Here is a 15,858-nt window from a genome sequence, read left to right on the forward strand (position 1 = left end):
GGGGGGCGGGGGCTGTTGCTTGTGAATAAATAAGATCCAGGTCTTATGTTTTTATAAGTTGGGGGCCTACCTTTCAGCGGGGCGTCCTAGGTAAGACGGGGAGTCAGAGGCCTCCAAACTTGGAAAGGATTGGGGGTGGGGGGTTAGCAAAACAAAACAAACCCTGTTGTTGTTGGTTTTTTTTTTTCCAATCCCTAATTATGTTTTTTTTTTTTTTTAAATAAGTTGCAGTCCAAATGTTGCTTCCCCCCACGCCCCAAACAGCTCTTTCTGAGCTACCTCTGACCTCTCAAAACAAATTCTCACTCTGAACTTCACTGCGGGCCCAACACAGGAAGTCCCTTGGCACATGACCTCAGATCAGAGGGACCTCGCAAAAGGTAGTAAGGGACACAGCAGCCCCGTTGTCTGCTGGGCAGCTGGAGGGGAGCTGGCTGTCCACCTGCAAAACAGCCAGGGAAGGGCTGCTCCCCCCCCCCCCGAAGGATCTCAGACCGCTCCGCAATCTCATTGGATCCAAGAAGGGGAGAGGGGTATGGATTCTTTAGGCCCCTTGTGTCTTGGGCACAGGAGTGTTCTGTAAACTCAGAACCACTCCCAGCGGTGAGATAAACAGTGATTCTTCTTCTTCTTTTTTTTTTTTTTTTCTGTTTTTTTTTGAGGTAGGGTCTCACTCTAGTCCAGGCAGACCAGGAATTCACTATGGCGTCTCAGGGTGGCCTCGAACTCACGGCGATCCTTCTACCTCTGCCTCCCGAGTGCTGGGATTAATGTCGTGCCCGGCTTTTTAAAGCGGTGATTCTTAAGAGAGAGACATCGGGGTGAGGAACTGGACCACAAGCCTTGGACTGCGAGGCATAAATTCTGACAGTTCCCACGGATTCTTTGGATCTTGCCAGGTACTCTTTCCCCACCGACCATAGCATCTATGATTTAAGATTACTCTACAAATCAAGCTGGGCGTGGTGGCGCACGCCTTTAATCCCAGCACTCCGGGAGGCAGAGGTAGGAGGATCGCCATGAGTTCGAGGCCACCCTGAGACGCCATAGTGAATTCCAGGTCAGCCTGGGCCACAGTGACACCCTCCCTCGAAAAAAAAGATGAAACAAAACAAAACAAAACAGATTATTCTATAAATCAAATACCATAAGCAATGACACCGATTGCCTTTCATCAGTCTATAATTTCAAAACGGGCACACAATAAAGATGCAAACAGCGTGATGAACGCCTCTTGCATCTGAAGAGTTAGAAGCAGGCCAGAAAGTTAAGGCACTCCCACCGCGGCAGCGGTGAGCTCCGAATGCAATCTAACTCTCCCGACTAGCTTCTTTTGCAAGGATCTCACAGCCAAGTACATCTGTGTGCCAAGGACTCTGTCTGGGACAGTAGGTACTTACCACCAGATACAGCATGGTATACATGGAGAAGGAGGCGTGGCCAGAGAAGAAGGACTTCCTGCAAGAGCAAGGGAGGGCCATGAGAGGGTCACCCGCACAGCTGAGATAGTCACCCATCTGTCTTCCCTCCCTGGGCTGGGACCCCAAGAGCATGGGCGTGCCGGGTCCTGCCCAGTTCCGCAGCTTTTCGTAAATGATTTGGACACACGCCTGGAACATAGCAGGTGTGCGTGAAGAGCGAAGAGAAGGAAGAAATGAATGGGCTTACCAACGCTACAGTGTATTGTTACACTGACATATCAGCCTCACCCATTTGACTGTGAGCGCTTTAAGAGCAGATACAGGGGCTGGAGAGATGGCTTAGCGGTTAAGGGCTTGCCTGTGAAGCCTAAGGACCCCGGTTCGAGGCTCGGTTCCCCAGGTCCCACGTTAGCCAGATGCACAAGGGGGCGCACGCGTCTGGAGTTCGTTTACAGAGGCTGGAAGCCCTGGCGCGCCCATTCTCTCTCTCTCTCCCTCTATCTGTCTTTCTCTCTGTGTCTGTCGCTCTCAAATAAATAAATAAATAATTTAAAAATAAAAAAATAAAGAGTAGATACAAGCCGGGCGCGGTGGCGCACACCTTTAACCCCAGCACTCGGGAGGCGGAGGTAGGAGGATCGCCATGAGTTCGAGGCCACCCTGAGACTACAGAGTGAGTTCCAGAGCTACAGTGAGGACCCTACCTTGGAAACAAACAAAAACAGACACTATGCAGGGCTTGAGAGATGGCTTAGCAGTTAAGGCATTTGCCTGCAAAGCCTAAGGACCCTGGTACGATTTCCCAGGACCCACGATCAGCCAGTTGCACAGGGGACCCATGCATCTGGAGTTTGTTTGTGGTGGCTGGAGGCTCTGGTGTGCCCATTCTCTACCTCTTTATCTATTTCTTTCTCTCTCTTTCTCAAATAAATAAATAAAATATTAACAACAACAAAAAGAATAGAGGGCTGGGAAAATGGCTTAGTGGTTAAGGCGTTTGCCTGTGAAGCCTAAGGACCCTGGTTCGATTCCCCAGGACCCACGTAAGCCAGGTGCACAAGGGGGTGCGTGCATCTGGAGTTCGTTTGCAGTGGCTGGAGGCTCTGGTGCACTCTTTCTTTCTATTTGCCTCCTCCTCTCTCTCTCAAAAAAAAAAAAAGACAAAAAAAAAAGACTAGATGCTATGCTTCTTCCCGCATCCAAACCAGACCCCAACACTTGTGGGCACTCGGTAGTCGCTGCTCAGTGAGCTGCAGTGCCTCAAAGGGGTGCACGCTGTGTCCGCAGAAGCAGGGGGGCATCTCACCTGGCCTCCTGGACCTTGCTGTCTTCCCCTCTGCACCTGTAGTTTTCAATGTAGCCCTCGGAGCAGTTGATCTGGCTGAAATCGGGGTCACAGACACTCAGGAAGTGAGGCCGCAGGCGCCCGATGGACACTTTGGCGATGTCCGTGAAGGACTGGCTGATGGCGCAGCCGAAGAGAAAACAGCCCACTTGCTTGTACAGGGCAGCCACGTAGGGGTTCTGGATGGTGGACCGCGTCGCCTCCTTCAGGTAGTAGATCCGGTAGAACTCCCCCGTGATGATCTGAAAGGACACACGGACGGGCATTAGGGTAGCTGTGGCAGACAGCCTCAGGTCCGCTGGGACGAACTTCTAGTCCAGGCAGCGTGATGGAGGCAGGGATGTTTATGGAAGCTTCCAGATCCAGGGGAAGTTCCAGAGTGGCAGAAGAAGCTGGCCTGCCTTCACAGGTCGAAGCAGAGAGACACAAGCCACAAGCCAAAAGCCACACAGCACAGCACACTTCAGGAACTCCAGCTAGGACCACTTTGCATAACTTTAGACAGAAATCTCAACTGCACCACCACACCTTAAGATCCGCCCAGTGACACCGCCTCCAGCCAGGTGGCTGCAGATGCAAACTACAAACTCATCAAACACTGAGTATATTGGGGGCCATCTATTCAAACTACTACAGTGATGAAGATGGCTTTTTAAAAGATATATATTTTACTTATTTATTATTTTTTACTTATTTATTTGAGAGTGATAGACAGAGAAAGAGACAGAGAGAGAGAGAGAATGGGTGCGCCAGGGCCTTCAACCACTGCAAACGAACTCCAGATGCGTGCGCCTCCTTGTGCATCTGGTTAACATGGGTCCTGGGGAATTGAGTCTTGAACCAGGGTCCTTAGGCTTCACAGACAAGCGCTAACTGCTAATCCATCTCTCCAGCCCATTTACTTATTTATTTGAGGGAGATAAAGAGGCAGAGAGAGAGAGGGATTGGGAACACCGGGGCCTCCAGCCGCTGCAAAAGAACTCCAGATGCATGCATCACCTTGTGCATCTGGCTCACGTGAGTCCTGGAGAATCAAACTGGGATCCTTTGGCTTTGCAAGCAAATGCTTTAACCGCTAAGCCATCTCTCCAGCCCAAGATGGCTTTTTATAGACAAGTCAGCCAGGGCCAGAGGACCAAGCAGAGCATGGGCCTGTCTGGGTAGGACTAGAATCTGGAGCCGGTCCATCCTCATACAAGATGGCTTGTAAGCAACACTCCCTGGCGGCAGCTTCCTGTTCCTTCCTCAGCTCAGCTCACCCTGGGTGGCTGCCCACCACGTGTGTGCCCTGCCCCACTGCCGGAATCGGCCTCGTAAGTCCACCGACCAATCGGGTCTCTTCCCTTATACACCGGTGCCTGGTGCCTGACTCAATGGGTCCTTGCGATGGTAAGCTCTCCCCTTATGGAAAGGAGGTAGGATTTTTTTCTTTTCTTGTTTTGGATGCTTTCTTGCATGATTCCCACAGTCCTTTACTTTCTCTTAGACTTTTCCTTATGTGAATGTAAAGGGGATCTCTTGCAAACCAACTCCAGATGCATGCACCATCCTGTGCATCTGGCTTACACAGGTCCTGGGGAATCATTGAACCTGAGTCCTTTGCCTTTGGGGACAAGTGCTTTAACCACGAAGCCATCTCTCCAGCCCAAGATACACACACACACATATTTTATGTATATATATGTATACTTAAACACATACATACAAGATATATATATATATATATTTGTTTGTTTTTGCTTTTGTTTTTCGAGGTAGGGTCTCACTCTAGCCCAGGCTGGCCTGGAATTCACTATGGTAGTCTCAGGGTGGCCTTGAACTCATGGTGATCCTCCTACCTCTGCCTCCAAGTGCCGGGATTAAAGGTGTGTGCCACCACTCCCGACTCTAAGATATTTTTATTTGCTATTTATTCTCTGTGCTGAGGGCTGAACTAGGGCTCCATACATTTCTAGCCCTATTTTCCTTTTGTTTAAAAAATTATTCATTATTTGAGAGAAAGAGAGAGAATGGTCAAGCCAGGGCCTCTAGCCACTACCAACAAACTCCAACAAACTCCAGATGTATGCACTTTGTGCATCCCAGCTTTAAACGGGTAATGGGGAACCCAACTCGGGTCCAAACCCAGGCTGCTAAGCTTTGCAGGCAAGCACCTTAACAGCTGAGCCATCTCTCCAGACCCCCACCCCATTTTACTTTAAAATTTTTTTTTTAATTTTTATTTGAAAGAGAGAGGTGGGGGAGAATGGGCACACCCGGGCCTCCAGCTGCTGCAAACTTATTCCAGACGCATATGTGGGTTTCAAGGAATCGATCCTTTGGCTTTGCAGGCAACCTCCTTAACGCTAAGCCATCTCTCCAGCTCCCATTTTACTTTTTTAAAAAATATATATTATTTTTTATTTGACAGAGAGAAAGAGGGAGGGAGAGAGAGAGAATGGGGGCACCAGGGCCTCTACCACTGCCCATGAACTCCAGAGGCATGTGACCCCTTGTGCATCTGGCTAATAATGTGGGTCCTGGGGAATCAAACCTGGCTTCCTTGGCTTTGCAGGCAAATGTCTTCACCACTAAGCCATCCCTCCAGCTCCCCATTTTACTTTTTAAAAGTCTTCTATGATTAAAAAAAAAAAAAAAAAGAGCCAGGCATGGTGGTGCACACCTTCAATCCCAGCACTCAGGAGGCGGAGGTAGGAAGGAGGATCACCGTGAGTTTGAAGCCACCCTGAGATTACAGAGTGAATTCCAGGTCAGCCTGGACCAGAGTGAGACCCTACCTCGAAAAACCAAAATAGCAACAACAACAAAAACCCGAAAAAACAAACAAACAAACAAAAAAACCATTGGTCTAAACTGGGCATGGTGGCCTACATTTCAGCCCTCGGAGGCTCATGTGGGCAGGCTGCACGTTCAAGGCCACTGTGCATTTTTGCTGAAACCACCTGCTTTGGGCTAAGCGCAGGGCCAGCCACTGCTTCGTGGCTTCATCTTAGATGCCCGACCTCGAGGCTGGGCAGCTTGTCTCTGCTCTGCAGCACAGCCCTGCCCACTTCCTGGCTGTCCCCAGGACAGTGACCCTCAGCTTATCTGTTGGCCGCAAAATTCCCTTTCACACTTCCTCCTCCTTGAGGAGGACCATGAGCCACACTTGCCCTTTCAACAAGCAGGGAGACCGGTCACAGCCACCACAAGGGAAGCAATAGACGGGCACATCCGGGGCACTCCTTTGCAGGAGCCGTGTCCTTTCTCGACAGCAGGGGAAGTCACCAAGCCCTAGATCCAGGTCCGGGGGAAGGGTGGCGTGTAGGGTGAGAGCCGGCCCCGGAGACTAGTGAGCGCAGGCAGGACGGGGACCAACCCCAATGCTGTCGCCCTGGTAAGTGTCACGCCGTCTTTCCAGGTCTCACTGGGTGTGCGTCCACAGGAGAGGGACCCAGTCAAAGGCCAGGGCAGCAGAGGGGACAGCCAACCCTGTGTGGGGATGCTACGGCTCTGGCACCCAAGCCGTAAATAAGTGACAGGGCAGAGATGATGCCTCCTTGCAGAATTGACAATATCCCCCCAAATCCTACCTACTCTGAGTCACGTGTGGCACAGACTAAAATCTGAGACGCATGACAAGTCTGAAATGAAAGGGACCATTGTGTAAGAAGAAACGGAGGTCCGAAGAATTAACTGACAGCCCGAGATTGAACCCAGGTGAACTCCCCACCCGGCATTCTTTCCTCTAACTCTTGATCTAATGCCCCTTTTGAACCTGTTTGGACTTTTACCTCACGTAACCCTTCAGTCTAACAAGATCCAGATGTTTACGACCGCCACCTTACTCTCCCTCATTTGGAAATCGTAGGCAGGTGAAGAATGCTGAATTCGGCCTCAAGTGGCCAGAATCCTGTGTCCCCTCCCCCCCTCTGCCACCCTCCCCCGCTGCCTCCACCACCAGCAACGGTAACAGGGGCGGATGTCGTGAGTTCGAGGCCACCCTGAGACGACACAGTGAATTCCAGGTCAGCCTGGTCTAGAGTGAGACCGATCTTACCTCGGGGGGAGGGGGGGAAACAAACAAAATAAAGAGAAGCTACTGGGGAATATGACGCGGTACCAAGGCCTTGCATTGCTCTGAGTTCCCAAGCCACCGCCTTGGATATGGAGGAACCCAGGTTTAAACATCAAATCACTGTGATTTCCCACAGAATGCTCAGGACGAAGAACCCGTGGGTTTTCACTACAAATGAGCAGCTTTTTCTTGTCACTTTATTGATTTGCCTCAGGCACACGGAGGAAGGGTTTGATCACAATGGGACGACTCTCTTCCCATCATTTTAAAACTTCCGTTGTCGGAGTGAACTATGACAAAAAATCCTCCAGACCTCTAGGCATAAAATGGCCTGGATATGTATGACCTCACAGTGCCTGACACTACCTATACAAGACCATCATAAGAGGAGGAAAAGATCATGACATCAAAATGAAAGAGAGACTGATTGAGAGGGGGAGGGGATGTGATGGAGAGTGGAATTTCAAAGGGGAAAGTGGGGGGGAAGGGAGGGATGGGATATTTTTTATAATCATGGAAGATGTTAATAAAAATTGAGAGAAAAAAATCCCCCAGAGAGGAGATCAACAGCTAAAGAGAATATCCAGACACCTCAAATTCCTGACAATGGCATTAGCAGTCATTTCTTGCTTTTTTAAAATTTTTATTAAGTTTATTTCAGAGAGAGAGAGGGGAGAGAGAGAATGGGCACTCCAGGGCCTTCAGCCACTGTAAATGAATCTCAGATGCATGTGCCTCCTTGTGCATCTGGGCTTACGTGGGTCCTGGAGAAATTGAACCTGGGTCCTTTGGCTTGGAAGGCAAAATGCTTTAACCTCAAAGGTATCTCTCTGGCCCAGCAGCCATTTATTATTTTTTTTAATTCTTTGAATATCTTTTCCCTTTATTGCAGAAAGCACCCTACAGATCTTTTAAGAAACAACTTATCACATCACTTTCACTGGAGCCATGCAGACATTTGATTCTTAAAAAAAAACTCAAAAGACCTAAAGACCAAAACGGCTCAACTAGAAACAGTATCGAGAAAGTAACAAGTGGTCGAGAAATGACAGCTGATGACATTGGAGTTTCTCTATGTTGAGAAACTGGTATCAACAGTCTTGCTTACGTTTTATGTAGCGTGTTGCTTTTCATACTGTCCTTTACATCTAGTATTTCTGAGGTAGGTGGGGATGACAAATAATCCAAGAGACATAAGGAAACAAGAGCTCAGAACTCATGATAAGCATGCTCTTGGTCTCATGGGTCAGTGAACAACAGGCCAGTTCTAGAATCAAGTTCTAGTGACTCAGGTCTGACTTGGTGATTTCAAAAAATATTTGTATTTATTTATTTATTTGACAGAGAAAGAGGGAAAGAGAATGGGCGCGCCAGGGCTTCCAGCCACTGCAAACGAACTCCAGACGCGTGCGCCCCTTGTGCATCTGAGTAACGTGGGTTCTGGGGAATCGAACCTGGGTACTTTGGCTTTGCAGGCAAATGCCTTAACCGCAAAGCCATCCCTCCAGCCATAAAAAATGTGTAGCCCAGGCTGGCCTTGAACTCCTGATCCTCCTGCCTCTGCCTCTTCAGTAACATTCTACCGTGCGCCACCACAACCCGCAAAAGCCAGACAGCAGTGTCGAACCGGCAACCTCTGGACAAAGGATGCAGCGCTTTTAGCCACTGAGCCAGCGGGACACCCAGCAGCCATTTCTTATAGCTCCTTTTTTGTTTTGTTTTGTTTTGTTTATCAAGGTAGGAATTCACTCTGTAGTCTCAGGGTGGTTTCGAACTCACGGTGATCCTGCCATCTCTGCCTGCCGAGTGCTGGGACACACAGCAGACGACCTGGGTTATAGATGAGTCTGCTACTGACACCATTCTCCACAGTGGAGAAGCAATTTTGCACTTAGCACCAGGACATGCGACTTCGGGAACCATGTGGCTTCTCAGGGGGCAGGCAGTCCTGACAGATTTGGGAGTTAATGGGCAGCAAATGATGTATTTTCTCCGTCCTCCCCTACTACAGAAGGATCGGTGGGGGAGGGAGTTACCAACATAGCCATAAATCATCATTGTGAACCAGCCGGACCCAGTTGCTTGTAATCCTAACCCTTAAAGGCCATTTAATGAAATTCTCCTCACTGTGAAAGGCAAGCTGATAGGGCACCTCCAGACAGAGGCCGGGGGTGGGGGTGTGGGGTGCGACTTATATTGTTCCCCGACGTTACACACCTAACTCTGGGGTGCTGGACTTACTGCTGTATTCGTTACTCATGGAGTTTTCATTCCTGGATCTTAACAGGACCTCTTCCCTCTCCGGCCCCTCCAAAGGCTCTAGCCTCACCCCACAGGGACCAGATTTCTGCTTTAGTCAGCAAGGTTCTGATAAGCAAATTTCACCAGCAGAGAAAAATGCCTTTCATGTTTGAGCCCTCTTTCAAAAAAAAAAAGCAAGCAGATCTAAGGATGATGGCCAGCTGCCAGGAATGCAGAGAACTCTTCCCTACCTGTCCTTTAATGCGCTTGGCCCAGTGTCTGGAAACTTGTGAAGAGAAAAGGGAACTAAGTGAGCTGCAGGAAGGACAGAGACACTCCTGGCCACGGAGCCAGGCGCTGCATGGGTGGGAAGTCGTCTCCAAAGGTAAGCGAAAGCCCTTTGCTGGCATTTTCTTTTCTCTCTCAGTTTTAAAAATATTTGATCTATTTATTTGTTTATAATATATTTATTACAGTCAGAGAGAGAGAGAGTGAGAATGGGCATGCCAGGGCTTCTAGCCACTGCAAACGAACTCCAGATGCATGCGCCACCTTGTGCATCTGGCTTACGTGGGACCTGGAGAATCGAACCTGGGTCCTTAGGGTTCACAGGCACACGCCTTAACCGCTAAGCCATCCCTCCAGCTCTCCTGCCATTTTCTACTTTCCATGAATGCCTTCATCTGTCTGGGCTGAGCATCCTCATCTGTAAGATGCCATCCAGAATACTACCTCATAGGACTACCTGGACTTCAGTGTGTGTGGGGGGGGTATAAAGCCTGCTCTTGTCTGGATAAATGCAAATATTACTCTCACCAAATCGCCCTGAAAGCACTACACTTAATGTTCATATTCATATATTAATGCTACTCTCACTTCTGGTTAGAGAAGCTTCTCTCTTCAGATGGTGATGACCACTGGGATGACCCAAAAGGCAACATAGTGCTGAGAAGAAGGGACGGAGGAGTGTCCAGCACTGAAGCATCTCACACCCTCCAAGGCTCGGGGTCCACTGCGGAAGAGGTGGCGGAAAGAATGTAAGAGCCAAAGGAAGGGTACCACTCCTTACGTACAACTGTCCGGACAAAATTTGGCCTCGATATCCAAGACCTCGCAGTGCCTAGCAATACCCACACAAGACCCTCATAATAGGAGAAAAAGACAATGACATCAGATTAAAAGAGAGACTAATGGAGAGAGGGAGGGGATATGATGGAGAGCGGAGTTATGACGGGGAAAGCGGGGGAGGGGAGGAAAATGCCGTGGTTTGTTGTCTGTAAGTATAGAACTTGTGTGTGTGTGTGTGTATAATGAATGTATATAACATATATAATTATATAAATATATAATAATAAATATATATTATATGTTATATAAAATATAATAATAAATATATCATATATTATATATTTATATATAAAACCATTTAAGTATACATTAAAATATTAAAAGCCATTTAAGTTTAAAAAATAAATAAAATATTTGAAAAATGACGTGATCAAAATATAATAGGGACAAGTTGGAAAGCAACAGGGAGGAGTCAGCGGACATGGGCAATTGAGAAAGGGAGGGGAGGATAGTTAGTGTGAAGAGGGTGTGATCATGTTTCATTACATATATTGTCTATGTGCATGGAGGTTGTCAATAAAACGTTTAAGAAATTAAGAACTGTACATTGAAGTAACATAAAAAAAAAAAGTCCAAATATCACATGCACATGTCTCTTCCAAGAGTTCCTTTGAGGAAAACATTCCAAAGATTTGGGAAGCAACACAGTCCCAAGGAAGAAGAAAGTATGTGTGTGCTGTTGGTTATGACCATGTTTTATCAAGGACATCTTTATCAAGGGAACAAAACAAGGAAATTAAAGGACCGTCCCGTTTTCCCGTTTTGTTATTTTTAACATTTTGCTCTAGAAACAAATTACCTAAGAAAAATAAAAAAAATTTTTTAATCGCATCATTGCCCCCAGCAATTCCTCTCTTGGAGACAGAGGCCCGTTCCTCCCCTGCTGGGCTCGGAGGAACAAACTTCCCAGCATTCTGTTCTTGCTCTGGTAATATTTGCACAGCGTCTTTACAGTGTGGACAGCTCTCTCCCAGGGACCCCGCTGCCTGCTGCCCAGCACCCCAGGTTCACTGTGTTACTACCAACACTTTGAAGGGAGAGTGGGGAGGGCCAGAGTCACCTTCATTCAAACATGAGGCATGTCATGGCATAGTCCCTGGTGGGGTCTCACTGCTATGCTTTTCCTGGTGGTACCAAGCTGGCCGGCTGTTAAAATTTCCAGCTCGGGCTGGGGGGATGGCTTAGTGGTTAAGGCATTTGCCTGCAAAGCCAAAGGACCCAGGTTCGACTCCCCAGGCCCCACGTTAGCCAGATGCACAAGGGGGAGCACGCGCCTGGAGTTCATTTGCAGTGGCTAGAGGCCCTGGCGCGCCCATTCTCTCTCTCTCTCCTTCTTTCTCTGTCAAATAAATAAATAAATTAAAATACGGGCTGGAGAGATGGCTTAGTGGTTAAGGCATTTGCCTGCAAAGCCAAAGGACCTCGGTTCAATTCCCCAGGACCCATGTAAGCCAGATGCACAAGATGGTGCACGCGTCTGGAGTTCGTCTGCAGTGGCTAGAGGCCCTGGCGTGCCTATTCTCTCTTTCTCCCTCCCTCTTTCTCTCTGACTCTCTCAAATAAATAAATAAAACTACAATTCCCACCTCAGGAAGATGTACAGGCGCTAAGGCCCTGTAATCACAGAAGGTGCGTGTATATCTATATCCTTGCTGGACCCACAGCCAAGTTGTTGAATTTGTTTTCACGCTTCATTCATGGGAGCTAACAAACTCCTGCGTACCCAGAAGACAGTCATTCATCAAACACTTGATGGTGAAGAATCATAAAGGGAGAATCATTTTTCACACTTATTTCTCGGTCCCAGAGGACAGAAAAAAAAATACCGTATGCATATGGGGCTCTGCTTCCAAAGACGGAGTTGCAGTATAGCTATACGTTCTCTGGAGTGAACTGTGAGGTAGTGGTTAGCCTATCTTTGGTAAGTAGAAGTGATTTAAGCAGTAACAGTTGACATTTTTTTTTTTTGTTTATTTTGATTTATTTATTTGACAGTGACAGACAGAGAAAGAGGCAGAGAGAGAGAAAGAATGGGTGCGCCAGGGCCTCCACTGCAAAATAAATCCAGACGCGTGCGCCCCCTTGTGCATCTGGCTAATGTGGGTCCTGCGGAGTTGAGCCTTGAACCGGGGTCCTTAGGCTTCACAGGCAAGTGCTTAACCACTAAGCCATCTCTCCAGCCCGACATTTCTTTTTAAAACATTTTGGCACTTTAGTGGGTCACTGTCTAGGAAAAAATAAGGACACAGATCTGTCCAATGCCACCAAGGAAGATTCTGGGCTGTTACGAGAGTGACAAGACTCAGATGTCTAAGATATGGATGGAAAAGAGGCCCTAGAAATGACTCAGGGATCAGCGGTATCTAGCCTGTGCCCATAGACCTTACGGGGAACAGAGTTTACAGCATGGAATAGAATTTTCCCAAAACGTAAGGACTTCACAGCCAAAGGCCTCCCAGAAGACCAGCTCCACTCCCCTGTGCACACAACCGCTTCTGGAAAGTTCTCTCCACAGCACCGCACTCTGCCCACCTCACACTCCTTTGTGAATGTGAGTCCTCCTGGCTCCTTGATGCCCCAGGGAGTTTCCCTTCCCTTTCCTAGGCTCCGTCCTCTTTCCTGTATTTCCACATCTGTCCCATCCAATACACGTGGCTTCTCAGTCTTTCTGCTGTGATCTCAGCTGCTTCAAACTTCAATTACCACGTCTGTGAAGGTAAGCTGCAAACGGGGATCCCCTCACCCCCACCCAATCCTTGTTTCTGTCTTTTGCTAAATCACCCAACTGGGCATGAAACCCATGTCATAGGCAGGCTGAACTCACCAGGCATAAGGGTACACCCAATCCCACCCCGAAGCCCTTCTTTTCCCTCGATTTCTGCCCCAGGTGCCACCAAACGTGGAACAGCAAAGACCCAGAAACTGCCAGGTCTCTCTTGTCAGCTTTTTCTCCTGTTCCCCTCTTGAATTGTCGCCGCTGTGGCTTAAGCCTGGTCCTTACCTTGGTTTGAGAACTAACCAAGATAACTTGACAGCCTTGTCAGTGACTACTAGAATTTATTTAATTTTTGTTTACAAGGAGCAACATTTCCTCTGCAATCTTGCCTCAGTCATCTTTTCCTAACTGAACTTGCCAGCTCCCTTACATTCCATTTCTCCAGCCAAACAGGTCTGGTCTGCCTTTCTTGAAAGCGCACTATGGTTGCAAAATCTCTTCCATTGTTACAGCAATCTCTTCTACCCAGAAGACCAAGATCGCTGAGGGAAACCCCAAATCTTCTCCTCCAGCGTGAAGTTCAAGGGCTGGAGAGATGGCTCAGCTTGCCTGTGAAGCCCAAGGATCCGTGTTTGAATCTCCAGGTCCCACATAAGCCACACGCACACTGATGCAGGTGTGCAAAGCTGCACACGTGCGCCAGGGGCACACATGTTTGGAGTTCGTTTGCAGCAGCCGAAGGCCCTGGTGTGCCCATTCTCTCTCTCAAATAAATAATTTTGTTAAAAAAAAAATGTAGAGCTGAAGTCGGGTGTGGTGGTGCACGCCTTTAATCCCAGCACTCGGGAGGCAGAGGTAGGAAGATCATCGTGAGTTCGAGGCCACCCTGAGACTACATAGTGAATTCCAGGTCAGCCTGAGCTAGTGAGACCCTACCTCAAAAAACAAATAAAAAAAGTAGAGCTGAAGTGCCCACGTGGGTACTGGCTTGGTTCTGGCTCATTTACATGTCTTGGGAAACAGAGGCCTTGCTTCCTCACCCACAAACATGGGGGTGACCCCTGGGATCAACAGCCAGGGGACAAATGCTCATTAGTGAGGAGGATCAGTGTTAATGCATATGGAAATCTCCTTAAGTCCCCAACCTCTGAAACACCCCCCACCCCCAACTTCATTCACACTTCATCTATATTTGAGGATGGAGAATGAAAGGAAATTTCTACATTGTCTTTTTTTTGTTATTATTGTTTGTTTTGTTTTTCGAGATAGGATTTCACTATAGCTCAGGCTGACTTGGAATTCACTCTCTAGTCTCAGGGTGGACTCGAACTCACAGAGATCCTCCTACCTCTGCTTCCCAGGTGCTGGGATTAAAGATGTGCACCACCACACCCAGCAATATTTTGTTCTTAAAAGCTGACTCTCTGTCTCTCTCTCTCTCTCTCTCTCTCTCTCATCCCTACGACCTCATGGTATTCATCTCTAATTCCTCTCCTCTGGCCAATCACTCTTCTAGTTTTACATTAACATGGCACCTCTTTTAAACTCTAAGCTCTAAGCTGGGTTTTACATACCAGTGTCTACCACAGTGCATGGTATCAGGGAGGGACCTACTAAGCGTCTACCTACATACGCCGTGTAACACAGTAGGTTGTCACCTTATTTTTTTTTAAGACTGGGAATTGAACTCAGGACCTTGTGCTTAGGTTGTCAACGACACAAAACAGCTGCTGTAGAATGGGCATCTTCGATGGTCACTTGCCTAGTAGCCTGGATGTTTTCTCTTCATACATTATATAGCTTGCCAGGGCCAAGAACTTAATAAAAGCTTTTATGGCTAATTAAGGAGCCTTCTGCACCACACCAAATACATTGTGGACTTAAACACACACACACACACACACACACTGTTAAAACACCTGGGCTTTCAAGGTTAGATGTTAAGTTTTACTTCCCGTCTCCCCTTTCTTTCTTTCTTTTTTTAAAATTTATTTTACTTATTTGACAGAAAAGGCAGGGCAGAGAGGGAGAGAATGCCACAACTCTAGCCACTGAGAATGAATTCCAGACGCCACAATCTGTATCTGGCTTATGTGGGACCTGGAGAATCGAACTAGGGTCCTTGGGCTTCTCAGGCAAGCGCCTTAACTGCTGAGCCATCTCTCCATTCCCCATCTCAGACCCTTGCATTCAGTAGCATAACCTTGGACTAATTACTTGGCCTGTTTCAGTCTCAGTGTCCTCTCCCACTTGTAAAATGCAATCAATGATGCCCCCCTTAAGTGGCTGTTGAGGACGTAAGATAAGGGCTATCAGTTTCTGGTCCATTCTCTCACTCATAAAAGCAATCTGATTGGGGCTGGAGAGATGGCTTAGCGGTTAAGCGCTTGCCTGTGAAGCCTAAGGACCCCGGTTCGAGGCTCGGTTCCCCAGGTCCCACGTTAGCCAGATGCACAAGGGGGCGCACGCATCTGGAGTTCGTTTGCAGAGGCTGGAAGCCCTGGCGCGCCCATTCTCTCTCTCCCTCTATCTGTCTTTCTCTCTGTGTCTGTCACTCTCAAATAAATAAATAAATAAAATTAAAAAAAAAAAAGTAATCTGATTGTCCACCCCACCCTACAATGCGCTGGTGCATGCAGAATGCATTGACTGGTCTCTTAAGCGCTGTCACTTAAAATGTGTAATGTATTGTCACCTTCACATCAGAAACGGTTTTCAAATCACTGTGAACCCCGAGGACCGTGCGTAACCCCGGAGAGAACCGTTAGCAAGCCTCATCTCTTCCCAGCGCTTGTGTTTGTTAAATCACAAATCGATGCCCCCTCCCACCAGCGCCCAGGGATGCGGGGGTCTCCGAAGAATCCCACAGCTGAAGGATTAATGCAGCCTCTCTCTGTTGGTGGTCTTGGTAATTGCACAGATGGACTGGATTGTAAACTGGGGGACCGCG

General features: G+C 48.0%; 1 protein-coding gene across 2 annotated transcripts in view; it reads right to left on the reverse strand.

Annotated features, from left to right (window-relative positions):
- The window catches only part of Plpp3 (phospholipid phosphatase 3), a 109,761-nt gene that overhangs the window by 29,163 nt on the left and 64,740 nt on the right, over positions 1-15,858 (reverse strand). For both annotated transcript variants that reach the window (XM_045139278.1, XM_045139277.1), the window contains 2 exons: positions 2,728-3,008; positions 1,401-1,458 (listed from right to left, as the gene is read on the reverse strand). In XM_045139278.1, coding sequence (XP_044995213.1) covers positions 1,401-1,458; positions 2,728-3,008 — 339 coding nt within the window. The remainder of the gene's footprint in view (positions 1-1,400; positions 1,459-2,727; positions 3,009-15,858) is intronic.

Source organism: Jaculus jaculus, chromosome 21 (genome assembly GCF_020740685.1).
Source record: "Jaculus jaculus isolate mJacJac1 chromosome 21, mJacJac1.mat.Y.cur, whole genome shotgun sequence".
Lineage (NCBI taxonomy): Eukaryota > Metazoa > Chordata > Mammalia > Rodentia > Dipodidae > Jaculus > Jaculus jaculus.